General features: G+C 36.5%; 1 protein-coding gene across 6 annotated transcripts in view; it reads left to right on the forward strand.

Annotated features, from left to right (window-relative positions):
- The window catches only part of FRYL (FRY like transcription coactivator), a 170,770-nt gene extending 147,285 nt beyond the window's left edge, over positions 1–23,485 (forward strand). For 5 of the 6 annotated variants that reach the window (XM_080343143.1, XM_080343142.1, XM_080343138.1 and 2 more), the window contains 10 exons: positions 220–390; positions 4,340–4,593; positions 6,690–6,897; positions 7,964–8,113; positions 9,258–9,356; positions 14,002–14,070; positions 18,436–18,453; positions 19,368–19,478; positions 20,850–21,046; positions 21,401–23,485. In XM_080343143.1, coding sequence (XP_080199269.1) covers positions 220–390; positions 4,340–4,593; positions 6,690–6,897; positions 7,964–8,113; positions 9,258–9,356; positions 14,002–14,070; positions 18,436–18,453; positions 19,368–19,478; positions 20,850–21,046; positions 21,401–21,659 — 1,536 coding nt within the window. In that variant the 3' untranslated portion in view covers positions 21,660–23,485. The remainder of the gene's footprint in view (positions 1–219; positions 391–4,339; positions 4,594–6,689; positions 6,898–7,963; positions 8,114–9,257; positions 9,357–14,001; positions 14,071–18,435; positions 18,454–19,367; positions 19,479–20,849; positions 21,047–21,400) is intronic. The other variant, XM_080343140.1, reaches the window with a different exon arrangement.
- Positions 23,486–26,466: the final 2,981 nt, after the last annotated feature.

The raw sequence follows: 26,466 nt of genomic DNA on the forward strand, positions 1-26,466 counted from the left end.
CAGGAAAATTCACTAAAAGAGAAACTTGTTTTTAACAAAACCAGGACAGATGCTTATAATGGTTTTAGTGTAAAGCTGTTAAAACTCATAATACGTAAATAAATTCAAATAGCTGACCATACTGATACACAGTATTTCAAAACTGATATGTTTTTTCCCTGTAATTTGTATGTTCAACGAACTATGAAGAATTTCACGTTTCTGTCTTTTCTGTCTTAGGTAAGCAGTGATTCTGCCTTAGATGAAACAGTATCAGATCATGCTGGTTTATCACTCCAGTCTCAGGATTCCACTAGCAGTGTGGGAACAGAAGAAGTGCTTCAAATCAGAACTGAGACCCCAAGTTTGGAGGCAACTTCTCTAGATAACTCTAGCAACCAGCTGCCTGAGGTGGGGAGAAATGTGGGCTGGTGCATGGCTGATTTGGGCTCCTTCTAGTGTTTAGTAGCAACTTTGGCTTTCTTTTCAACTGAATTTTCATCTGTTACAGTGATTATTTGATTTGCTTTTAATATTTCTAACCTGTTGGAATGTTCTTATAAAATGTTCCCTCAGTATGAAGACTACTTGGGACGGACTGAGGGAACTTACCACAGGTTAAAAATATTCTTGAAGGGCTGATAATGATCATTTCATGGTGCAGAATGAAAATAGGCTAATATTCAAGATGCTTTGACTTGATATGGTTGAAATCCTTCTTGAGCAACATTTTCTTTCAAATGCTTTATTATTGCCACCCCTCCTTTTTTTATTTTTTTGCTTTCTTTGGGTTAATGTGATTGGTGCTACATGGGAATAAAACCTCAGGCCAGCTGTGTTTGCAGTTGGTTCCATTAAATAATCCTTTAAAAAGGACCACAGATGCTAGTGGTATACTTTTTTGGAAAGGCCTGTGTGGACTGAGACAGATTTCAAGCTATTGGCCGCCTGCAAATCTGTGAGTACTTCAGTTTCTTGGGTTTTGAAATCTTTTCAATAATTTAAAAGAAAAAAAACTCAATTAAAATAATACTCTTATATGCTACAGTTCCTACAATATTTAGGAGTTGTAGCTAAAATCTCAATATGTTGGGATTTGTGGGTTGGTTGGTTTGTTTGGTTTTGTTTGGTTGTGGGTTGTTTTCTTTTAATTTGAAGTGGCTTGGTTTAGGTGGACTTTATCTCTTCAGTTAAAATTATTGGTGCTACTGGCAATCTTATTTTTACTTGGACAAGCATTGATCATCCCATCTTTAAGAGAATGTACAGTTTTACTGAGTTTTCCAGAAAATTAAGCTATTAATTTGAGTAATCCATACATCATTGAAACTTAAGAACAAGTCTTCACCAAACTTGGTTTTAGCAGTCAACTGACGGGTTCACCTGACTGGCCTTTCTGAACAAAGGCTTTAGTTAAACCTGTTTGCTACGGAGAAAATCAGTCCTGTTAACAGGCAAACCACCCACCTAGGTAACGTTTAATGGAGATAACTGTAAGAACAAAAGACATACTCCAAGTACAACAAAGCGAAAATATGGGTGACTCGTTTCCCATGATAAAATCCTCACCTTCTAAAAGTATATTACTGTGACTTCTATAAAGCAGCTTTTTTCCCCCATTTTTCATTTTTTTTCCATTTTAATTATCTATATGCTTTTTTTTTAAAAAGTGTTTGGTTACATGGCAGTTGAAAAATTGTCTCAACTTTCATAAAGCACTTGTGCTTAGATCCTCAGGCAAATTGTTCTGTTAGTGCTTTGTCTGCTTGTCTACAACATGCATTTTGTTCCAACAGAATTTTGCGTGAGGAAGAATACTTGATCTGGATTATTTTTTTCCACATAGGATAGATGTTTTGTGTTATGATTTCAAAAGGGAGAAGCACTATATAAGCTGGGTTTTTATAGAGTGAAATTCACCGTGATCGAACGGAGCGTACTTTGGTACTTGGATTCACTGTTCTTCTGCAGCTATCTTTATAGAATCACTGTACTTCTGATAATTCAGGTGAAAACATACACACAAAAAAAGCACCAGTGTCATTAAAAATGTTGAAAGCATTTAAACTGAGCTGTAAATTAGTTTAATGACTAATGCATATAAATGTAATCACCAAATGTCATGTGTTCCACGTTTATTTTATGCTTGTCTAGAATATGGGATTCGGTCAAATACGTGTGTTTTCTTCAAGCACAGTTCAAACATTTAAAGTCACCTCTCTACAAAAGTGAGCTATCTAATTGGATTTTGTTGCCTTTTTGCTTCTTAACAGAATAAGCTTGGAAATATGCACATATGAAAAATTTGTGAAGCCAGTAAAACTGATTGTGTTCTGAATTCTTATACTGCACAACTCAGCATAGAATCATTACTGCAGTTGTTTTTTCCTATGCTCATATACTTTACATAATTATTTCAATACAGGCATTTCATTGTATGCCAAGTATCAGCTCTCAAAATGTTTTTAATATAAATAAATATGTATCAAAATTTATCTTAGGTCAAATTTTTTAAAAATTGAAGCCATTATTTAAAAACAAGGGTGTGTGCTGGTTAGATGCAGTTTTAGTTCCTTGTTTCTTTTGTAGGGATGCTGAACAGTTACGTAAATAGTTCACTTAAATCTATTGGGTGGATTCCCAGTAATAGCAAAAAGGACCTTTCACATTCCAGCTGGGAATTTACCGTCTAGCTTACAAGAATATTTTCTGTTTTGTACAGTAAGTTTTACAAGCTTAAGTATTTGAAAGTTTCTGATTAAAATGATTCTCCATTACTCACTTTCACTGTAGATTTATGAGGGAATCATGTACTAGAAGTAATTTTCCTTAGTTTCTGTGTAGTTGTCCACTATATAAATCCCATTTTTAAGTTACTTAAAAAACATTAATTTTGGTAGTAAAGGCATGTCCAATGTTACACAGAAAACTTCAGAAACTGGGAGTCATGGCATTATGAAGACTAACTTAGCTGTAAATTTATTAACTAGTAATTAGCACCTGTTTGCTAAAATTGTATCCCTCATATGTACATCTACCAGACATGATCAGTGCAGCTCTGTATCATACAGTAACATCTATAATAGAAATGGAGCACTGCTTCAGTGTACATTACTTTGCTGTAGTATTGTAGAAGTGTCTTGCATTTCCATGTGCCTTAGCTGCTCAGTGTGACAAAATGCTGCTCTGTGCAATAAAATTCCAGATTTAACTTTTACAAAAGAGGCATTGAAGTGAGGTCACTAGCTGTGTCAAGTGACAGCAGTGTCACATTGAGGAGTACCGTAGTCAGAGTGAGATAAGGTTAGGATCACTGTGAAAGAAAATAATATAGTTCTGTTCAAAGCTGAGTTGCCTTTTCTAATATGTGTACAGCTATTTGTCTGTCAGAGGATCTGTTTAGACTGATGAAAGCCATGAACTGATGTGTATGCTTAGAGGCTGCCCAAAGATTTGTTGGCCAGTCTTGGATATGCCAGTAGAGGAAGACCAGCACACTAGGAATGCAAATTTGTGATAATTTGTGCCTTTAGGAAACAGCAAGTAAAAGAAAATGTTATTTTTATTCCACAGAAAAATCCAATAAAAGGTTTCAAATGGATTCATCATAAATTAACTAAATCTTAAGTCCTCTGTTCAATATAGCAATGTTAATAATAATGCTAATGCAGGAAGAGGGAAGGGAGAAAGGCTCATTCTAATATTACCAAGCTGAGTTGAATCATTGTCTCTTTATAATTGCCAGTGATTGAAATCCTATATTTAGAGATTCAGGGTTAAACATTTAAAGCGCTCCATATTAGCAGAAATGGCAAAATAATAAAAACAGTGGAATGTCCCATTTTCCATTGTTCATCTCTTACACTATTGGTCCATTATGCTTTAGAAACTTGTTAAAATGGAGAACAGAAAGAAGAAATGATCTGTACTAGTTCCTAGTCCTGGACCCAAAAGGCAAGCATGAGGCAGTACTTTTATTAATAGTGCTTACCTGGAAAAGTAAAATATGAAAGTCTTGATTATGTTTATTGTGATCTAAATATGATTGAGGCTATTTGCAGATATTTTTCTAGGAAAGTTCTCTTAACAGATGTAATTGAGTGTATTTGAGAAATTGTATTTGCTGTAAATAATAAGTCATATTGTAGGATATCAATGTTAACTAGAAGTTATAAATATTGCAAATAGACTTCCTGTCTCTGCTCAAGTAAAACTGTGTGAACAATCCAAAGGGCTGAATGATTAAAATACAAATGGATATTTGTAAACATTTATAACTCTGTTACTTTACCATAAGAAACACTGATAAGAACACATGAGCCCTGACAATTAAAGTAATAAAAGTATGTTTGATTCACAGGAAGGCAGTTCAGCAGTAAGGGATGAACAGGTTAGCTCTGCTAGTGAAGACACTGGGTCATATCTGTTACAAGAACAGCAAGACTCCCTGGTCTGTCACGAATCTCTTGAGCTGGAAGAGACCCCAGAACTGGTGGATGCAGCAGCTCCCGAGAGCTATTCTGAATCTGTCTGTGAAGAGGATGTCACGCTGGCTTTGAAAGAACTAGATGAGAGATGTGAAGAAGAAGAAGCTGATTTCTCTGGTTTGTCTAGGTAAGATTAATAATGGTTCTAAGTAACAGAAATTACCTATTATCAGTGCAGGAATCAAACAAAGTAGGCTTTCTTATGGTGTGGGCTTTTCCATGCATCCCATAATATAAGTATCTAAAATGATGGTTTCCACATCTAAAATAAGGGTTTATTGGTTTTGCCTGTTAGAGCAAATAAACTCAGTCGTTTGCCCAGCAGTTGTTTCTGGTACAGGGAAAACAGCTGTGCAGGAAAAGATGAGAATTCTTGAATAAAGAAATCTAGCACGTTTCATCACCATCAATAGACTAGAAATGTGAAAAAAGGTCAGAGGGCATTTTGGAGCATTTTCTTGGCAGCCACCAGCTGCAAGCAGTATAACATGGAAAAGCCCTTAAATTGCTCTGAATTGTGGCAGAACCTATTTTGGCACCCGAAAAGTGGGGAGAGGGGAGTGGGGCGGGAAGCTTCTGTAGGAGTCAGGCCAGTTTGTCTTTGAATTTGTGCAAGGTTTATTTTCAGTGTTAAGTCTCCTGTGTATTTCTAAGACATTTTAAAATAAAATAACTTTTTAAAATTTTAATTTTAATATGGAAAGCGAAAGTAATTATTGGGAGGAACAATTATAGTTAGTCCTAGCTTGCTGAGTCATATTTAAAGTGAAACTCTTAAGTTCCTTGAAGGTATCAGTCTAAGGAGGGAAAACAAACAAAAAACCCACACCAAAACCAACAACAAAATTCCAAATCATTCATAGGCTTGTTGAAACTTAAAATTATTTAGAAGTTTGGAGGGAATAAGACATAGACTTAGTGTATATAGGAACATAAAGTATGTTGTGTCAGAGGAGCCTTTTACAGAAAAGGACACAACCGGAGCTTTTCTGCTGGGACAGGGACAGAGAAGTTGACTCTTGTAATCCCTTGTGCAACCTGCTGCAACACACCTTGCAAGAAGTCAAGGCTGGTACCAGTCAATAGCAGTTATTACCTGATGAGCAACTGAAAAATCTCTTATGGTTTTAGTTTATTTACTCTAAGCAAACAAACAAAAACCCCCATAGCTCTATTTTGAAGAGTGACAGGTGATTATTTATAGGGTTCATACACTAGTTAGAAAATATCTGAAAATCTTTTTGAAGCTCTCCTTACAGATATTCAAAAGGATTGCATCTTAGCTTGAGCTTTGTGCTACTAAAATGAATGTACCTTAAAAACAGCACCCACACTTCTTAAGACATATTTAAGTCTTGTTTAAGACATACTTGGTGCCGCTGTGAATGACATGATTGTTCCAGAGAAAAATAATGTGTTTAAAAAATTATTTTAATAAACTATCTGTAGTTGGAATCCTCCCACACGTATTTTTGCCATGTAAGTACAATTATACAAGAACTGTCAAAATGTATAATTCCTGGTAATACAGAAAATTTTAACAATTAAGTTAATTATTGTAAGTTGTAGCATTGATTAATTTATATTTTGATATTTTTATTGGAGGCTTGGTACTTAATGGAAAGTATGGCTGCCGAATGCTCTTTGAACAAAGGCCCATTAAATTGATTGCCCATAAAAATGAAAGTGTTCCAATCTGTCTCCTTTCACTTATGATGTTACTCAAGACAGTTATAAAATAGTATTTCACTGCTAAATTTAGCTCTTGTGTTTCTCTTAAGGAAAGCTAGAATTTGTTATAGATATTGTTGGACTATATGTTTAGATGGATAAAAATCTGAAGAATTGAATGTTAATTGAGTTATTGAGGGCAAGCAAAAAATACTAGTTTCTGAAAGCTTTAGATATATATATATATATATGTATAGTGCTGCATATAGCTATATATCACCTACAAATAGCCCTTTATAGATACGTGTAGAAATAACATGTTTTAATAAACTTTGGAGGTATTTGAGAGTATAAGCTATTTTTTTATATTGCAAAATCGGAAGGTTTTGGTTTTCAGCTCTTTTATTGGTTCATAGTTACCATAGTTGATTATTTATTTTTCAAAACACTGTTCTGAATTCCAAGTTCTTCTTTTTAATTCTTAGCAAAATGGAGGGTTCTTTTCCTAAAAACATTACTGAGGCATTAATTTCTGGTTTTTATTATTTGTAGCCAAGATGAAGACGACCAAGATGGTTTCCCAGAAGTACAAACTTCCCCACCTCCTTCACCATTTCTTTCTGCCATATTGGCAGCTTTCCAACCAGTGGCATATGATGATGAAGAGCAAGCCTGGCGCTGCCATGTCAATCAAATGCTGTCAGATACAGATGGATCTTGTGCTGTCTATACATTTCACGTCTTCTCAAGATTGTTTCAGGTCAGTGAATTGCCAGTGCCTGGTTGATTGTCTGAAACCCTTTCCTCCTGCTTTCCCTTCTGTAACTGCAAAAGCTGCGGGGTTATGGTAACAAGAAGCCTTAGAAAGCAAATGAAAAGCAGACAGAAAACCCATGTTGTTAAAATAATGTTATATGGTCATACACCCTTTATTGTCTAGGAGTGATTATACTCGGGGGTGGGGAGAGTGGAATCAGTGTTTTTTGTAAGCTCTTAGCTCAGGTTACATCCTTTCTTTTATTTTCTGAATGTCACCCAAGTTCTGTGCTGATTACAGAATTAATTACTTCTTCCTGGGTTTTCTGTGGGATTCATTATTATGGGATCACGTTATGACAGACATCAATTAATTTATCTCGCATCTATCTTGTGAGAAAAGTTTTTTTCCTGAAAAAAAGTAATAGAAACACCAGGAGATCCACTAAAGCTGGAAGTTTCAAATGCCTTTCTGACTATGTTTACCTCATAGGTCTGGTATCCAACACAAAGTGCTTACTTTTTCTGGCTTCCTCCTCCCTCTATGTAGGGGATGGGTTTTTTACATTTTCAAAGTGGTACCACTTGAACATACATTATTCTTTGCAACTTCTTATGGGATAGAAGCACGATTATTCCATTTTATTTACAGGCAACATGCCATGTGAACTAAGAACGAATTCAGTACTACAAACCAAGACCTTACGACTCCAACCCTTTCTTATATCTCCAATATTAATTTTGCCTGCTGTTTGGTCTATCAAATTTCCCAGTGCAAGCCTCCCTTTGTTTTATCACACTAGCATGCATTTTGTCCCATATGTATGGGGAGGTCTAGGGTTAGAACCATGAAGTAAATTACGTGTGAAGAATTCATACTCTACCTTATCCATGGAAGAACTTGTTTAAATATTCAGAACAAATTATGTAGTAGTTTGTAATTTAATGACAAAAATATTTGCTTTCATGATGGAAAATTCTTGCTCTGAAATTCCTAATCTAAAAAGCCAGAGAAGGAAGGGCAGTAAAAATACAGTGTAAAATAAATGTTTTTCTGATTTGGTTTGTAGACCATTCAAAGGAAGTTTGTATCTATAACAAATGATTCGGTCAGCTTTCTTGGCGAAAGTCTACAGCGCATTGGAACAAAATTTAGAAGTTCTCTGGAAGTGATGATGATATGTTCAGAATGTCCAACGGTCTTTGTGGACGCAGAAACGGTAAAAATCTCATGAACTTACACGTTGTAATACCTGTCTGCTTAAACATGTTTATGTAACACACAAAATGATGTTTTAACATTTGGCCAATAGCAATGCTTGGGAAGGTTTTCAAACTTTTTAATGAATTGTGTTAATTATATTTTTATCTTTTAAAACGTTTCTCTCATGTCACTAATTGAAACATCTGAATAATTTTGGGATGTAAAAAAAAAGATGCTTTTTACACTTGAGATCAGAAAGTAATTAAAATGTTAGGTAGACACTATGTATCATTAACAATTGAAAACACAAGTGAGAAGTGCGTTTCCTCCAAAAATAACTTCCAGCTGTAACAATGAACAGTAGTGAGGAAACTTGCTGATACTAGATATCACTTAAATTCCCTTGCTATTCTTTACCTTCCGTGCTTGTTCATATTTATTCTGTATTCTTTGCACAGAGAAGAAAAGGAAGACTACTTATCTAGCAGCACCTTTGCCTTTTAAAATAGTACCATTTATGTATGTATTCAACGATGCATGAGAAAAACATTCTAGCTACAAATATACAATGAAGGCTTTGAATTGTTTGTTATGCAACTTGAAATCGTGAGTTATAATAAATATTAATGTGAGAAGTCAGCTCAGTGTTCAGCAGCAGTAAAAAAAAAAAAATAACTATGCTAGAATAATGAAGAAAAGAGACATCAGAACAAAACGTCATTGAGCTAATGTACATATCCCTGATATACTTACATCTTGAATTTTGGGGAAGTTCTGGTCTCCTGCTTTCAGAGAAAATACAGTTGAACTGGAAAACTTTCCAAGCAAGATTCACAAAGATTATGAAATATGTGGAATGGCTTCCATGTAAGATAAGAGTATGCAGGCTAGGATTTTTCAGCCCTTTAGGGGAGAAATCTGTCCATGGATGTCTTGATTATGGTGGAAAAATGACAGGTATTACTGTATTGTTGTCTTGCTTGATGTTAAGGGTGATCAGATTTTGTCATCAGTCTTGTGCTTGCACTTGCCAACAGATCAAGAGAGGTTTTTCCAAATGTGGACTTGGAATTTCATATTTTATAATTTAGATATTAGACTTTATGGATTATAGTCAGATGTTACATGATGTTACAGAGGTGATTGTTTTCATCTTTCAGCTAATGTCTTGTGGCCTGCTAGAAACATTGAAGTTCAGTGTTCTAGAGCTCCAAGAACACTTGGATACCTATAATGTCAAAAGAGAGGCAGCAGAACAGGTGAGTCTCATATTTAAAACCAAAAAGTATTAGAACCTACTCACCAAGAAAATGTTGCAGGTCTCTCTCTCTCAACACAGGTATCTAAAAGTAAACTGTGGGGAAAAAAAGTTCTATAATAAAATCCTGTTTCCTTTCCTTACTGCTACTCGGTGTGTATAATCTGAACCTGAGGTTCTTCTTATGTGTAATTCATTTTTGTTGCACATACTTCTGAAATTGACTTTGAATATATAACATTGCACAAATGCACAAGCATTGGGAAAAGCACATTCCTAACTTTTAAAATCCTCTTTTAAAAATATTAAAATATTTTTAACTTTAGTGTCAATAAATCATGGTAGATTTTTTTTCTTTATGAATGTTCTGGCTTATTTTATTGGACTAGAAGGGTGAGGTTCATCTCTGGAATAAGAGATTGATAGATAACTATGTGAATTAAGTGCCTTAGCACCCATAGTATTCAAGGTTCAAGTCAATACAATAAAATAAATCAAGAAGGGTATGCATTTTATCCTAATATAGATATTGACTTGTTGCTCAGCTGAATAGGTCTTCAGACTTCTTTTTTGTTGACTGGATCTCCGCTGACTAATGGGGGCTTTAAACAGCTGTGTCATACATAGACACATAAATTTAGGGTTCTCATCCTGTAACTGGATCCCATTGCGGCTGGCACTCATGTCAGTTATTTAGAATGATACAGTTTAGTTTTCAAGGTATATGTTAGTGGTTATATATTTTTTACAAAGAAATGCAGAGTTTAAAAGCTGAACATTTCTGCAAGGGTCTGTATATTTGTTTTTGTGAACCTTTGTGTGACATTTAGGAAGGAAGATACGAACTTCAAAAAACTGAAACAGGTAAGATTTCTGTTTCAAGAGCCAAAAGAAAACATGGATCTACAATCAGTTTTGCACGTCCATGGAGAGAGAGAATATATGGGACTTTTGTTGTAGAGAAAAAACTATTCGTATTGAAGGAACTTTTTACAGGTACCAGTAGACTGTGAGGCCATGACAGTGGCCTTATAGGCAAGTGTGATGTGAAACCAGAATTCAAGCTGTGACATCTTGGCAGAGCTGTATTGTGCAGCACAAGTGGCTCCATGTTTCCTGATCGTGCAGAGTTTATTAGGAAACGATGGCCTCTGCCTTGCAAAGCTTGCTGGCCGCTCATCTGTTGAAGAGAGTAGAATAGATGTGGAAAGGATCTCAAAAGAAACACAGTTTCCTTAAAACCAATGCTAAAGTATGCCACACAGCACTGTTAATGTAGAAAAACTGTTTCTAGAATCTAAGACAGCATTTTTGCAAAAGGTTTGCTGCTTTTTTCACTCTGTGGTAATAACAATTTGTTCGTAAACTAACTCATGAGGTCTAATATAATGAGCTACATTTTGTCATTTAGGCTTAATCAGAAACAAAGTAGTCATCTAATGACTAAGGTTACCTTACTCAATGTTGTATTTCATGTCTGACAATCTCCAATATGTAATGCTGTCATCACTCCTATGAGAAAATAATGTATTTTATTCCTCATTTTAGAGTGCAACACTGAGGCACAGAGAGACTGATTTGCCTCAGGGTCAGACAGGAAGATTTGAGGCAGGATAGCGAGGAACTTGTGTGTTCCTTAGAATGGTGACCATCCAAACACTGAGGAGTTTTCCTTATGTAAACTCCTCATTTAACCTACAGTTTATCATAGCAATAAAAATGGTATATTGTTTGGTTGATTTATCAAAGTATGACAAGTTAAAATTGTGTCCATTTCAGATGGCAGTAAATTAATTGATGTATTTTTTAGCTAATTTTGTACCGCCACATATCCTATCAACATAAATCCATGCTGGATGTTAAGAGCTTGTTTGCATTTTATTTTACTTGATAAAGGACTGTGGATATCAATTTGATGGCCTCTGTCATTATATCATAGCGAGAGTTGTTTTTCTGTAGTGCAGCTGTCAAAAGGGTGTCCAGTAACATGTTTCTGTGGTCAGCCTGTCTTCTCCACAGGATTTTGTGAGTGACTGGAGCAGGAAAAAGGTTCACAGGATGAAAGTAATTGTTCTGAAATAACGGCGAACATTTTGCCAGGGTTTTATTTTTATTAAGTTATTTATAAATAAAAGTAGTACTGAGGAATAAAAGAATGTATAGCTTTGACAAATCGTTTCTGACTCTTGATAGCATGTCATATAGCTAATTGGGTGTATTATTTAAGTATTTATTTAGCATGTTAATTTAGAAGTAGTGACCAATTATCTCAGATAATTTATTATGTAAAAACTCTTTTTAAAAGCATTTCTTCAGCTGTTGGTCCTCATATTTTGGGGGTGTGTATTACATAGTATATGTAGACTCCCAGAGCTATTTCTCAGATACGGCTTACTGGTTTTCTTCCTCTGTGCTATTAAACAGAGTATAGGGAATGATAGAAAGAGACGTCCTCAGGTCAAATTTGAATTTCTGTTATTGCAGGCAATTGTACTATGTATCCTATTCAATCTGAAAGTACTTAGGCAAAACACATAGTGAGCTTGTTGTAGACCTTCACTTTTTTTCATGCAGAAAAATGGTCAAACTAAGCTGGTTGGACTATTGTATAATAAAGTAAATATAAATTAACAGATATTTAAATAAATAAAATTTGCATGTTAATCTGATATCCTCTAGAATCAACCACTGGAAAATTCTGTACATTAACTTTGTTCATGAAAAATTGTTGTTCAAGGTTTACCCTAATAGATGATGTTTGTCACTCTCAGTGCTATGAGTTGTACTGGCATTCACATCAAACAAATGTAAAAGTAAGAGGCTTGTGCTGCAGTTGCTTGAAACTCTTATCTATGCACTGAGATAAGAAATGTACCTATAGTAGGTGGTCTGGGATGTCTGGTTTGGGATTAATCTGGCAAACCAACCAGTTCTATGACCATGACCAACCACAAACTTTCCTATATTACATTTTCAGGTAAAACTCTTCACTCTCTCTTTGTAGGAGATGTATGGGGAAAACATAAACTGATGTAAAGCAAACATATTAAGAATATTATGTTGTCATACAATCTACTGCTCTTCCCAAAGAGAAAATTTAGGTCTTTCTAGCATGCTGAACATATGTTCTGTGCAGAGTTTTTAGAAGATCAATTTTGTCACCTTTTTGGAGCTATTGCTCTGTTTCCTTACAAGGAAACTGCTTTGACTTCATATGAGCATTAGGAGCAATGATACTGAATCGATAAGTGTAACAGAAGATATAAGGTTACGTGTACATCATAACATTCTAGGCATACCCTTTATTCAGACTGGTTTTAAGATTTTTTAAATATCTTAAAAGAGCAGTGTGTGAAAATAAATACTGGCTTCCCAGTTGCTGATGCTGTTTGTTCCAGTGGAAACCTACTCCATTGTTAGCGATGAATGCTGCCAGATAAAAGAAAAATGAGATTTGCTGTGTACATTGGTATCCATGCCACTAATTGAAACTGACACCACAGTGTTCAGAGAATTCCATTTCTCCTCTTGATAAGCACACAGGCCTAGTTAATTCACTAAGTAACCTTTATTAAATTGAGCAGATGGGAAATCACATTTTTCTTTTTCTTGCATCAGACAAAGGTTGGAAAAAGGTCACTAAGATTTCCTGTGAGATTCAAGATACCAAGCACACACACAGTATGCTAAATTATTCTTCCTTGGACATATAGAGCCTGTTCTTCATTTCAGAAGATAATCTGCACTTTATCTCAACATGACGCATTCCCATTTCAATACCTGAATTACCTCATGCTTGCAGTTGTTTTCACTGTACAGAAAAATATGCTGGGCACTGTGTCAATGAGGTCATTGGGTCGTATTGTCCAAAAAGAGCATATTTGATTCTGCAAATGCTTTATATTAATACTTTTAAATTTGCATGGTTGGTTAAGGCTACTATAGAAAAAGAGATTATCCATTGAAATTAATAAACTTCTTGTCTGCTATAGGAACTGGGGTTAAATACAGCCCTGTATTCATGAAACAGTGGAATCTGCATGTTTGCATTGTGTGATGTGAGAATAATTCATCTCCCTGGCTTGTATGAGCTCCCATTGAAGAATTTCTTTTTCTCTATCCATCCAGTAAACCTGAACTTGCATATGTACACAGGAGAGTTCTATTTCCTTCTGTTTCTAAAGTAGTCCCAAGAAATACAGAAGGCTTACTCTTACTGTCTAGTTTGAATTACTGCTATGTTTTAAACACTGAGAAATCATGTTGGTGTAAACCTTGCGCAGCAAGTAAAAAGAAAATATCTCATTTAATGAAAGTGATTTTTCTGTCTCCACCCCCTACCATGTCTCGCTCTAACAGTACCCAAATTTAATCACAGATTAGTATTTATGCTAAGATGTACTGTCCCCATCTGGGGTAACGAAGGCTACAGGAAATGTACAACTGAAGGATGCAGTAAAAACTAAGTGATACATCAGAGTAGAAATTATTAGTGGAAACATTGGTAAACAGTTGATTTCCAACACAATTTCTTATGTAATCTGAGAAGGAGCAAGACTTTATGAACTGTGTTACACAGTTTTAGCACAGTCTTCAGTTTGCTTTGTTTCAGAAGATGTTTAATCTTGTTTATATTTATTTTGCAGTGGCTAGAAGACTGCAAAAGAACATTTGGTACTGATGATGGTATTCATGGCACTAACACAGATGCCCAGGTAGGTGTATGTCATTTGTGAGTCTGGGTATCAGATTTTAAAACACCTTTATTGCACGAAAATTCCAATATTTGCAGAGAGATTAAAAATGTATGAAAAGCTTTTCATTTCAGTTATCCTAATATCTTTTGGAAACACAGATTCTTACGAAGTAGTGGTCTAATAAAAAGGGCTCTTTTTAATAAAAGTTGGCAACCCATCTTGGGTTCTAGACTTAATAACACTGAGTAGATAAGCAGAGTAGATACGATCTGTGTACCAGCAAGTCTGCTTTTCTGCAGCTGTTTCTAGAACAAAAAAAGATTATAATATCGCTTATATGCTCAGATAAACTGTCTAGCCAAAAACCTCTTCTGAATTTAATATAACTAGTACTATATAAATACATATGACCTTTCTTGAGCCATTATTTGGGTGAACAGGGGGTAAAGTAGCAGTATGGCAAAAATCTCATGAAACACTTTTGTCAAAATATCATCTAACAAAAATCGGTGAAGTAATTGATTAATATTAGTTCAATATTTTGTATGTATTTGCATGGCAGTCTTCCATACTAATTGCTATAGAAAGTGAAAGACAAAGACTTCTAAAACAATAGCTGCATAATATTGATGCTGTGGACAAAAAAAATAAAGACAAAATAAAATCTAAAAACTATTATTAGTATGTACAAGGAATCTGCCATCTAGATTCCTGTAATAGGAACAGTGAAAGATGTAAGAAAGTAGAATTGCAGATACCCGAATCATGCTGAAAAAGGAGGAATTTCGTTCCTTTTATTCAATCGAACTCTATTCATTTATGCACTTGGTCATGTTTCTGCTGCTGAAAATGTAGTGTTCAGCAACAGAAATTGCTGCTCTGTCCATGGACTATTTCTTCTTTTATACAGTTTTCATTTGATGTCATATATATATGTATATATTTTTAAATTCAATCACCAAATGCACCTGAATTTTTAAAGTAGTGAACAGTGTGGTAATATACTTTTGGTTTTTATATTCCACTGAAGTTGCACATTTAAAAAAATATTTCATGTAAATAAGCAGAGGTGCTACAGCAAAATAATTTGCTGCCATTTGCAAGGATTTTTGCTTTGCCTGTGTTTAGTATATTTTACACTTGGTTTACATCTTTGTATATTGTATGTGTTTAGAAATATGTAACAACATTTACTATTACAATACAGTAAATATTCTATATATTAATAAAGAAGCAGCATGTACAGCAGTCTGCATTTTGAACGTTGTTAAATATGCCAAGAAACTGTTCTAACATTTAACTGTTAGAACATAACAGTTCTTACCATGAAGGTGAATGTTCGTGTTCCCTCTCCATAGCCATGGAAACTAAGCTAGGGAGGGCAGGCAGCGTGCATGGAGAGAATGCAGGATTCCCAGTGAGGCAGTTCTGTCTGTTCTTCCTGGTTTCTGCATGGTTACAAGATGTAATGAGAGGACAAGGGGTAATGGCTTGAAAGTGAAAGAGGGTAGATCTAGGTTAGCTGTAAGGAAGAAACTCTTCACCATGAGGGTGGTGAGGCACTGGCACAGGCTGCCCAGAGAAGCTGTGGATGCCCCATCCCTGGAAGTGCTCAGGGCCAGGTTGGACAGGGCTTTGAGCAGCCTGGTCTAGTGCAAGGTGTGCCCATGGCAGGGGGGTTGGAACTGGATGATCTTTAAGGTCCCTTCCAACCCAAACCATTCTATGATTCTATAGCCTCTGAAAATAAGTTACATGGCTATTCCCATTGATTATTTGTGGAGACCTATTTTGATATTAGTTTTCCATCGTAGCCTGCAAGGCACGCTGGCAATTTTGTCTTTATGTGCTCCTTGCACTTGCAGGTTCAGTTAAAATCATTTTAATGTATAGTATCTATTGAGAAAGCAGAGTCCTGTTATCTTGCTTCATAAATATACACAATTTACAGAAGTTCTAAATTTATTCACAGAAGTTTGTAGTGACTTGAAGGAGATTGAGATGTTACCAAGTGTAAGATCATTGTTTCAAAAGTCCTTGTAAATGGAGTGTGTGGCTGCTAAGTCAACCAGTTAATGCTAAAAGTATGTGTTGTCTTGCTTAGGAAAACAGAGCTGCTTCATTCATCACATATTTTTCATTCACTAATGCAAATAAGATTTTCTTACTAATTTTTAGGATTGTGGTCAATACAGCTAAGGAATAGTGAGATTAATTCTGTTCTGACTTGTGCATTGCCAGCAGACTTGCAAGTAAATCTAATTACTGAATTTTTGCTATTAGTACTTACACGCAAGCCTGAAAGAATGCATCTGGACTTTGGCTAGACTGTTTGTAAAGGACTGACGGGTAGAAAAAAGAGATTATTTGTCTAGTGAGCAAGTATGTGAAAGACATTGAAGAGGCAGAAAGCCATTTTTAAAGGAAAGCCTCACTTTTTAGAATAGCTATCAAAGTATGAATCTGGGGAGAGAAGGATTATTTTAGGCTTACAGCAGGAGTGTCAAACTCACTTTCCCTGGGGGCCGCATTGGCCTCACAGTTGCCTTCAAGGGGCCGAATGTAATTTTAGGACTGTATAAATTTAGGAGCAGTTACATTTATACAGTCCTAAAATTACATTCAGCCCTTTGAAGGCAACGGCGAGGACAGTGCAGCCCCTGGTGAAAATGAGTTTGACACCCCTGGCTTACAGTAATAATGAGACTTGGCTTAAAGAACACTGGAACTTAATGACTAAAAATATTAAATAATCAACCCTGCCACTTGTCAAGGGTTAAGATTGCAGAGTGACAATAAAACCCTGGCAGGTGTATTGTTAACCTCCTCTCCTCCTCCGCTTCCCCCCTTTTGCCCCTCCCTCTCCCCCCTTCCCACAAAAGACAGGCGATCGGGAAGGAAAGAAGGACAGAGAGAAGAGAGTTGGAAAAATTAAAAATGTTTTACTAACTCTGCTAATAAGAATAGAGAAAATAATACAAAATGTACAAAATCGATCTTGAAAGTCTCAGCAACTGCAGAGCCGGCACCCGAAGTCCTGGATTGGACTCTGCAGCCAACCGGAGCTGGATTCAGTCTCTCACTAGGCCTCAGTTTGCAGGGACGATTAGCAAGGTCCTCTCCTAATGTCGGCCATAAGCAGAAAGGAAAAAAGGGAAAAAGGGACAAGATCCTCATGATCTCCCACTTTTGTATGAAGTATTCACGTGGATGGAATGTTATACACAGTTGGCCAGTTTCTTGGTCACCTGTTTCTCGTTGCCCCTCTCGCGAGATGTCCATCCATGCTTATCAATAACTTCACATTCCATTGCTGTGTTTACCAAAACATGTATCTGGTTCTTCAGGAAAATGCAGCTAATATGAAGCTTTAGCTGACAGGCAAATTCACTAAAAGAGAAACTTGTTTTTTAACAAAACCAGGACACCACTCCTCAGTCTGCTTCTCTGTGCTTCATGAAAGCGAGTCATAAAATTCTGGTCAACTTCAGGAGTTCAAGGTCTTATCTCTGCAGTGTTCTTTGCATTGGAAGTTTTTGCTTATATAATAATTGTGCTGTGTATGTGATAGCACAGAGTACAGAACAAATACATGCAATGCTCATAGTCTGTTAAAAACATAGTGTGTAATTTATTATACACATAGTGTATAAGTGTGTGCTTAGTAAAGTTCAGCTGCTTCTGCCTGTTGGAATCAGACATTGGTTGCATCTTCACTTGCTTACTATGCCCACTGTACTTGCTTAACTGCCATCAATAGGCTTAGCGCTATACAAAGCACCAAGTTCCTGTCCCTAGTCTGACACATATATTTTCTGATGATTTCTCTCCCTGTCCTTCTTTCCCAAACGTTTCTCTGATGTAGCTTGTAAAAACCAAGTGCAATTAAATTACAGAAATCTCAGTGAGCTGTTGAGAATTGAGTCTAGCAAAACCAAGAATTTTCTAAACTGATTCAGAATCCAAATTAACATCCCATCTCAAATCTTAAAAGGCAATATTTTAACTTAAACTATAGTGGTACAGAACAAGTAAGAACACTGTACAGATGTTCAGGCCTAAGTGTTCTTGGTTTTGATTTCCTTAAATTTGCATACCTCTAAGACTATAAAGATCAGACAGGGTTGTAAGTGAAGTATGTTACTCATGTTGTAGGACAACAAAGCCAGTGCTGTCTGTTGTTAGTTATAGCACCAAGTAATTTCACTTCAGATTCAGTCTGTTAACTTTTTTCATTCATGGTATATTTGGAGCATGTTACTTGTATTTCTTCCTCCATTTTACCTGGGACATCTTTTACCCAAATTAAAATTATTTCCTATACTAATTCTTGCTCTTTTTTTCTTTCTTTCTATTTTGTGACCTGCTCATCTTCTTGCTTAGCAAATGGAAATTCTAGCAGTAAGTGATGGTTCTTGATTTATCAAATACTTAACCATGCCAGTCACCCAACTGGTCTCTGTCTCATCCATTTGTGACATAGTGATGTCTTGTCGTAGACTATTACAAAAATGCTGTGTGCTTCAATTTTGCATCATCTAACCCATTGAACTGTTGGTCCTTTTTAGATAATAGGATCCTATAGTTAGTAGAACATTATAGATTATTCCATTAGCTTTTATGTCTGTAGGTGCAGCAGTATTAGCACTGTCTGCGCTTTTAGTAGCGTTTTAGATGCATAAAAATTGAATCAAGACAGTGCATAAGTTAATGCTGTTGTTTCATTGCCTTAAGAATATATCGTGGTGTTTTATATCATAGAATCAGAGCTACCTGATTCTTGTCTCTGAGAATGGAATTATTCTCCTTTTATTCCATCAGGCAATTGTAAGCTAAGGGCCAGGTTATATACTGTGTTCACATATTTATATTAATGGTTAAGAAAGATACCTGTACTTGCAGACCACAACTGCTTCTTTTGCATGTTAGATCTTGAATTTAAAACAGTAAAATAGCAACAATAAAAGTAAAGTGATCTATGAAACTGTCTTGGAACATGACATTTCAAAGGCCTTTTGAAAAACTTTACATTCCCCCTCCCCTTTCTAGAAATGTAACTTCTTGTGAAAAGTAAACTTTAAACCTGTGTGAGAGCGACTACCCGTTACTCTAGAACTGAATGAAGCTTTCGTCTGCTTTTCAGTAGCTTCCTGCTAAGTTAGCTTCTAAATCTTTTTGGCATTTTCTTCAGTAACCAAATAACTACCATTATTTTCGTGCGTTCTATACTGAAGAAGTTGTCACTGATTTTCTCTTGTATTGGATAGCAGATGTTTTGCACTTCCTGAATATAATAATGATGTTTACATTTGTAGGAGCTGGAGTTGTGTCGGAGGCTATACAAGCTCCATTTCCAGTTGCTGCTTCTGTTCCAAGCCTATTGCAAACTTATCAGCCAAGTGAAAACAATCAACAAAGAAGCAGAGGTAATGAAAACCATGCCATTTACCTACTAATTGTTGACATTTTAAAGCCAAACCATTTAAAGTACATTTTGATAACATGTTCATCAGTGGGACATCTTTTTAGAAACTGAAGGAGGGTACCAGCTGTTTTATAGCCAATTAATAAAAGATTTAAGTAGAGCTCACAAGAATTTCCTGAGATGTTCAATTATCTGTGTTGATTTTTGTACAGCTTGAAAGCTTTTAAATAGACAGGAACACAGGGAGTCCAGTGATGAGGATTTAAAATATTTCACAGCACTCCTGGTATATTCTAATCAAGCTACAATCAAGGCACATCATCAACTCTAATCTACAAGTTCTATGATGAAGCCCCTTTCCATCACCCCAGTGATTCCTACTGCAAACACTGTCACTTGCTATCAGCTGATTTATATAACTGTGTCACTTCAGCCACCACTCAATTACTCTGCAACCTTAGTCTCCATCCTGAGCACAGTCAGTAATGCATTCTAGACATCTTATGCCTGATTTTTAGTTGTACAAACTATAGAAGTAAAATGTCTTTCAGCTGCGCACTTGTGGTACATATGTGATGTTAATCAAGGTAAGCTGAATGCATTATGCTATTAATAATGCCTTCTGAAAGTTCTCCCTTGGGTCTGTAATGTGATAAATAAAGGTAGGAAGAAAAAAAAAAAACAGGCCTGGTCTTGCTTGATGGAAGAGGGAGAAAAATGAAAAAGAAGGATGTAAGTCTGTGGGTTTTGAGTAGCTTAGGTAAAAAATATGCATGTTCTTTGTTTATATCTCCAGATTTTTGTTAAGGCTGCAAATAAGTGAGTTCATTTCCATATGGAGAATGTTGTGGAAGGTCGGCATCACACCTGTCCCACTTCCCACCTACGTTAGTCAGATGTAGAATCATATTCTGAATAATGGCCTTGTCTTTTACTTATATATTGATGCTTAAGCCAAAGACAGCACTACATATGCCGGCTGCACTACAATTATTCTGCTGCGTTACTGGTTTTCCAGACTTTTTCTTCATACTTAAGTTATCCTTGTCATAATACAATTGCTGCTCTACTTTCCCAAAGTGTCTAACTCTTCGTGTTGGCTTAATTGTTACTAAGTGATGTGGGGAGGAAATAAACATATTTTTTGAAACAAAATTTAAAATAACTGAGATTAAAATTTCATCAGGGGAAATACCTGACAAACACACTTGAGCCATTACATTACCTGTATACTTAAGCAACTGCAGCAAACACGTGGATGTACTTTTCCTTTATGATGGCAAGCAGAAGGAAAAGAAGTCTGATCTGCTGAAAGTTAATTTGGCTGAAACTATATTTAAACTAGAAAAGCTCACTCTTCTATTTGTTTTAGGTCATAAACATGTCTGATGAACTTGCTCTTTTGGAGAGCTGTCTGAAAGAGGCTGAGGCTGCATCTGACAGTGGTATTGAAGAAATTGAAATTGCAGAGGCTTCCCAGGCCAGCACAGAAACAGCTATTCACTCTCTCCTTGAAACCCTGAGAAACAGAGAGTTTGTATCAGCTGTAGCACAGGTCAAGGCTTTCAGGTAAGTGCTTAAGGATTATTTTTTCAGACCTGAGTTTGTTAATTGGCTTTTTTAATTTAAAGATAGCTATAGGCACTATTCCAGTTCTTTTTCAGCTCCTGCTAGATGTCTTTACTGAGAAGGACAAGCACGGTTGCTTCACTACTGCTTGTTCATATGCATTTTGCAATTTAAAAAAAGCAATTCTAGTAGTACTTGTTCTTTAGAATTTATCTTTGAGAAAATAAAACTGTTAAGTATCAGGACCATAGGGAAGAAAGGGTTTTCCTATGTCATCTGTTCAAATGTCTATTTAAAGATCAAGAATATTTTAACTTTTTTTTTAATGTTCAAATCCAAATTGTGTGTTTACAGATCTATTTGGCCCCATGACATCTTTGGCAGTTCTGAAGATGACCCAGTTCAAACATTGCTGCATATATATTTCCGTCACCAGACGCTCGGTCAAACTGGTAGCTTCGCAGTAGTAGGCTCCAACCAAGATATGTCTGAGGCCAGCTCAAAGCTGATGGAACTCAATCTAGAAATTCGAGAGTCTCTCCGCATGGTGCAATCCTACCAGCTTCTAGGGAAAATCAAACCAGGAATAAATCTTGTGAGCACTGGATTCTGAACAGCTGTCATTTAGAAAAGAACTGATGATAAAAACACTTCAGACTATTATTGAGCACCTTTCGTAAAGAAAAAATAGAAAAAAAAAGCCTCCAGCAATCCTGACAACCAACGCAGTTTCATTACAGCAAGAAATTGTTTTATCAAGAGTAAAAATCTGATAATTGAAATGAACATCTTACTTGACTGCTCTTTCTACACAGTAGCTGTGTGGCAGTAGTATTTTTTTATTAAATATATGTATAAAAACTACATGACAGGAAAAGGGCTTAAATGTAACCATACATATGCATTATTTTCTGTTGTAACAGAACTATAAATGGTGTTTGCAGTAGCAGCCTCTAAAGGTTGAACCAATATCGCAGGTGGGATGAGGCTAAAATCAAGGCTGGTTTATTTTGGCTGAAGACCTGCAGGCTTCCTGGCTTTCCAGCAGCAGTAGATATAATCATCAGCTAATACCTAATGAGACACTTTGCAATGTCATGAAGAATGTGCGGTCAAACATGAGTAGAATGACTTCGACTGCAAAAACCATTGACTTCTCAATGTCTTATTTGTTTCTGTTGTCTGTACCAAGGAGATGATGTGTGTGAGTTAGAATGTATGGCTATGTGACAGTTGTTTTTTGAAGGTATGGGTGATTGTTAAATAAGGTCTGAGAGCATGCTTAAAAGAGCTGCAAGATTATTTTTGAAGAAATTTTATTTTATTAGATCTAATCCTCATAGTGTGTAAATGTTAGCACATTTAATAATATTTTAAACTGGGATTTCCCAGTGTTTCTAAAAGAAATAATATATCTGTTAACTTTATTGGAATGCTGCTCAGTTCTCTGATCAGTGCTTATGTTACAAATATTGATAACAACTAACCAAAAAGTAGCTGCCTGCAGAGACTTTAAAATGTATAGTAAAGATATATGCTGCCCATCAGCAATTCTCATTAGAAGTTAACTTATTTTCTTCTGTATATATTCTAGAAACTGTATAGTGCAAAACCAGTATTTTTCTTGTAAATTTGTGCAATGCACTGTTAAGACAGTAGGTGTATAAAGGTATGAGGGGAAGGGGGCATCTTCCCTGTTGGTAGTCACATACATTACTTGCAGTCCAAGTACTCTGCAGGGTTCAAAGAGTTTGAATGCACATACATGCATCTTCATGACTCAAGCCTAAGGAATTGGGACTATATAGAAAAAGAAGACTGACTACCAAAACATGCAAACAGGCAATATACTCTTAGGTCAGTGTCAAACTCTGTAGCATAAAACAAACTGGATTCTGTTGAAACCAATAGCATTTTGTAAAAAAAAAAAAAAAAAAAAAAAGAAAGAAAAGCAGGAAAAAAAAAAAAAGAATGTAGTCCCATGATTCCTGTGATTTGAAAGGAACACCCAGTATTTTTATATACATCTCTTACCCACTGTGATTTTTTTTTTAATGGGCTCTAATTCTAGAGTTTAGAATGTAGAATTGAAATTCTTAGCTCTGCCTTTTTTGGGGAATTGGACCCCACTAGAAATATAATTATGCTGAAAACGCATTAATTGAAGGCACTGTGCACGCTGTTGGACTGCTGACAGTAGTTATGTTATCCTAACAAGCTCTGTAACTGGTCAAGGCACATCCATAATCACTGTATTGTTTTCCCCTGTCCTTGATAAAATTGAATTATTTTGATGGTTTTGTGGTACTGTAGATGGTGTTCTTAATTATTTAATAAGTATTTACTGGGGTTAGTAGTTTTATTTAGTGGTGCATTACACTTTTATTTACATCATCTTTTACCAGCTTTTTTTGTAAAAATAAAAGACATTGTATCTGTCATTTTGTGTATTTTTACAAGCTAGAGTTTAAATACTTCAGCTAAACAGACTAAACATTGACAATAGAGGCTTGGGTGCCCTGAAATAGTCTTCTTTTCCTTTGCTGTCCCATCAGCACAACAGCATTTTCCTCAGCATCTTCTGAAGCTGTTCAAGTATTTCGCATGCAACTCAAATCTGAATATACATAATTCCTTCCTTATAACATCTTCCTCCATTTACAATGACTAGTGAACCTGCCCTGTGGAGCAGAATCATGCCGACTGTCTTTGATATTGCTTTAATTTTGTGAAGCTTTTCCGAAATCACTCATTCTCAACTGTTGCATAAGCTGTTACTTGATGCCAGTTCTGTGCCAAACCTGAAGCTCTGGTGAAGCTGTCTAGAAACAAATGAAACATCAGACAGCTTCTGTAAGATGCAGCAAATATAGCACTGATTGAGCTAACACATGCAAAAGAAGCTGTGCAGGGCAAGTTCAAGATATCTTTGAAGAACCAACAGCACAAAGGCTGCTTCCTTTCTGCTTTGCATCATCACGTAGGTCATGAGCGGCTTTCCTTCTTTCTGCTGAGTCCAGGAACCAGTGCCCGTGACACACAGCGGATGCTGTCAAGGACATGACAGAGCAGTAAAGTGGAAAAGGATAAAGAATGGTACTTTGGCATCAAGCAGCAAAAGCATTGAATATATTTATGTAAGAGGAGTGACATACAGCTACTGTAGAACTGAGGAATGCTACAGGATAAAGAAAAGCCTTTTTAATACTGCTGCCCACTGCACTCCACTCCTCCAAACCTTGCAGCAGTTAACAAAAGCTGAGTGAATCTTTGCTGTTACCTGCCACTTGGAGCCTTCATTAGCTGCTTGTTAGCAGCTGCTGCAGAAGCATGCCATACAGTTCAGATCCACTGGGCCTGTTCTACATCTCATCAAACAGAAGCAATTGCCACTTTGACTGTAGTTGGTAGGGATGACAAGTCTTTAAGTTGTACTAGATTTCATTTTGGGCTATTATTGATAATTGCTCAAGTCACCCTATTCACAGCAAGTAATCCTCAATGCAATTCTTGCAAGGACATCTGTTTAAATAGGAAGCACTCAGATGCTGATATTGCTTTGAGTTGCCATATGACACAGAGCTTAACTTCTCAGTCTTGTTATCAAGGTGCACAGACTCATCACAGTCTACCACACTGCATCAATCAGGAACAGACTACAGACCTTAGCACGGGGAAGGCAAACAGGAAAATATATTGAAAAACATCCTTAGAGGGAGATGAAGACATCCCAGATCACAGTTGCACCTGCAAGCTGAGGCAGACTAGGACTGCAGGGAGAGCCACAGCTGTGTTCCTCCTCAAGCTGGACACCTGCCCCTGCTCATTACTGTAACTACAGGTGAGTGCAAGGCACATGCATCTGCAACAGATAACTGCCCAGCTGCAGCTGTACTTTCCAAGTTGAACATGGCAAGGATGGAACTAATGTGAAAGTCTTTGAGTGAGCTGGTAAAGCAAGGAATGATTTCCTTTTACTGTGATACCAGGGAAAATGCTTCAGGTAGAAGCACAAAATAAACCAGTACCACATTCTGGGGGTGGCAGATCTACTTGTTCCCAGAGTGCCTCATGCTGCCACAAGAAAAAATGCAGCAAGAATAAATTACTTAGCAATAAATGGGTGCTGAGGCATTAAGCCTCAGTTACCGCAGCAAGTTCAAGGGGTATGTTAAAATAAAGCAGGAATCTATGGCAAGATCAGTTACACCTACTGAATTAACACTCACTGCCCCTCTAAATAGACATTCGTTGGTACAAAAGACAATGTTTGCCTACCCTGGCATACATTGTCTTCTATTTAGAGATGCAATTCCACCCAGCACTGAAGCCATTACACAGTATCAGCTTAGACTGGTTCTCCATTTAGCCTTTAATAGAGTGGTCTCAAGCTGGGTACAAGCATAGGTAAGTTTGTTATAGCCAAGATAAATCAGTCTTTCCTAGTAGAAGCTACCTCAAGAATTCTGCAAGACTTTGTGCATTATTATGTTCAGCTTCAAAATTAACAGCTTTATTAGCATCCTCAGAAATGTTTACCCATATGTATCCTCATAAGTTTACCCAACTCCCTGGCTACAGGGTATACTAGTGGGAGGTATAGGATTCACGATCTTGTGACTGCTCAAACAGTGATGCTGTATTCCCAAAGTGAGGTGGCCCTACAGAGCCCATTACCACTGACAGTGCCAACAGGCCTGTGGCAATGTCATCTGGAAGTAACCATGCTGGTTCTGCCACTGCCACCCAACACCAGAAGTACAATTTCTAGTTGCAAACAGAGTCTCAGAAAGGTGCAGGAGTTCAATCCTTCCCCACTGACAGAAAGCTAAGCCATAACAAGATCAAACTCATCAAGTGTAAGCCACTAAGTGCACAGCTCCTTATCCATCACCTGCAGGTACAAGAGGAAGGCAGGCAGATGCAGTATCACACCTTGAGCCTTTGCAGTATCACTTCTCTTTATAACCTTGGGGAGGTAAAGATGGCAACTGATTTACCAAGAGACAATCACAGCAGCTTATGAGAACTGTCCCCAAGATGCATGAACCACAAGCATTCTTTGGCTTTAGTCTACAAGGCAAGAACACCAGCTTAGCTAAATGCAGACCAGCTGTGCCAGCAGAAGTGACCTAGTGTTTACATAGCACTTCTCAATTGTTTTCTAGTGATGAAAAACAGGTACAGAAGACTTTCTAAGTGGAATAGTATGCACAGTAAGTTAATACTATTGTGTGTTTTGTTCATGAATTATTCTTTACTACCTACTGCATATGCCAATTTGATGTTGAGCTTAAATGTACGATTAGTTCAAGGGCAGGAGCAATAACAGACATCCTTTCCAACCTGAGATTCTTAAAGATCCTGAGTCAGTTGCTGCCAAGACTGTAACTGATTTACAAAACATTTGTAGGCTCTTC

This window comes from Nesoenas mayeri (assembly GCF_963082525.1).
Source record: "Nesoenas mayeri genome assembly, chromosome: 4".
NCBI lineage: Eukaryota > Metazoa > Chordata > Aves > Columbiformes > Columbidae > Nesoenas > Nesoenas mayeri.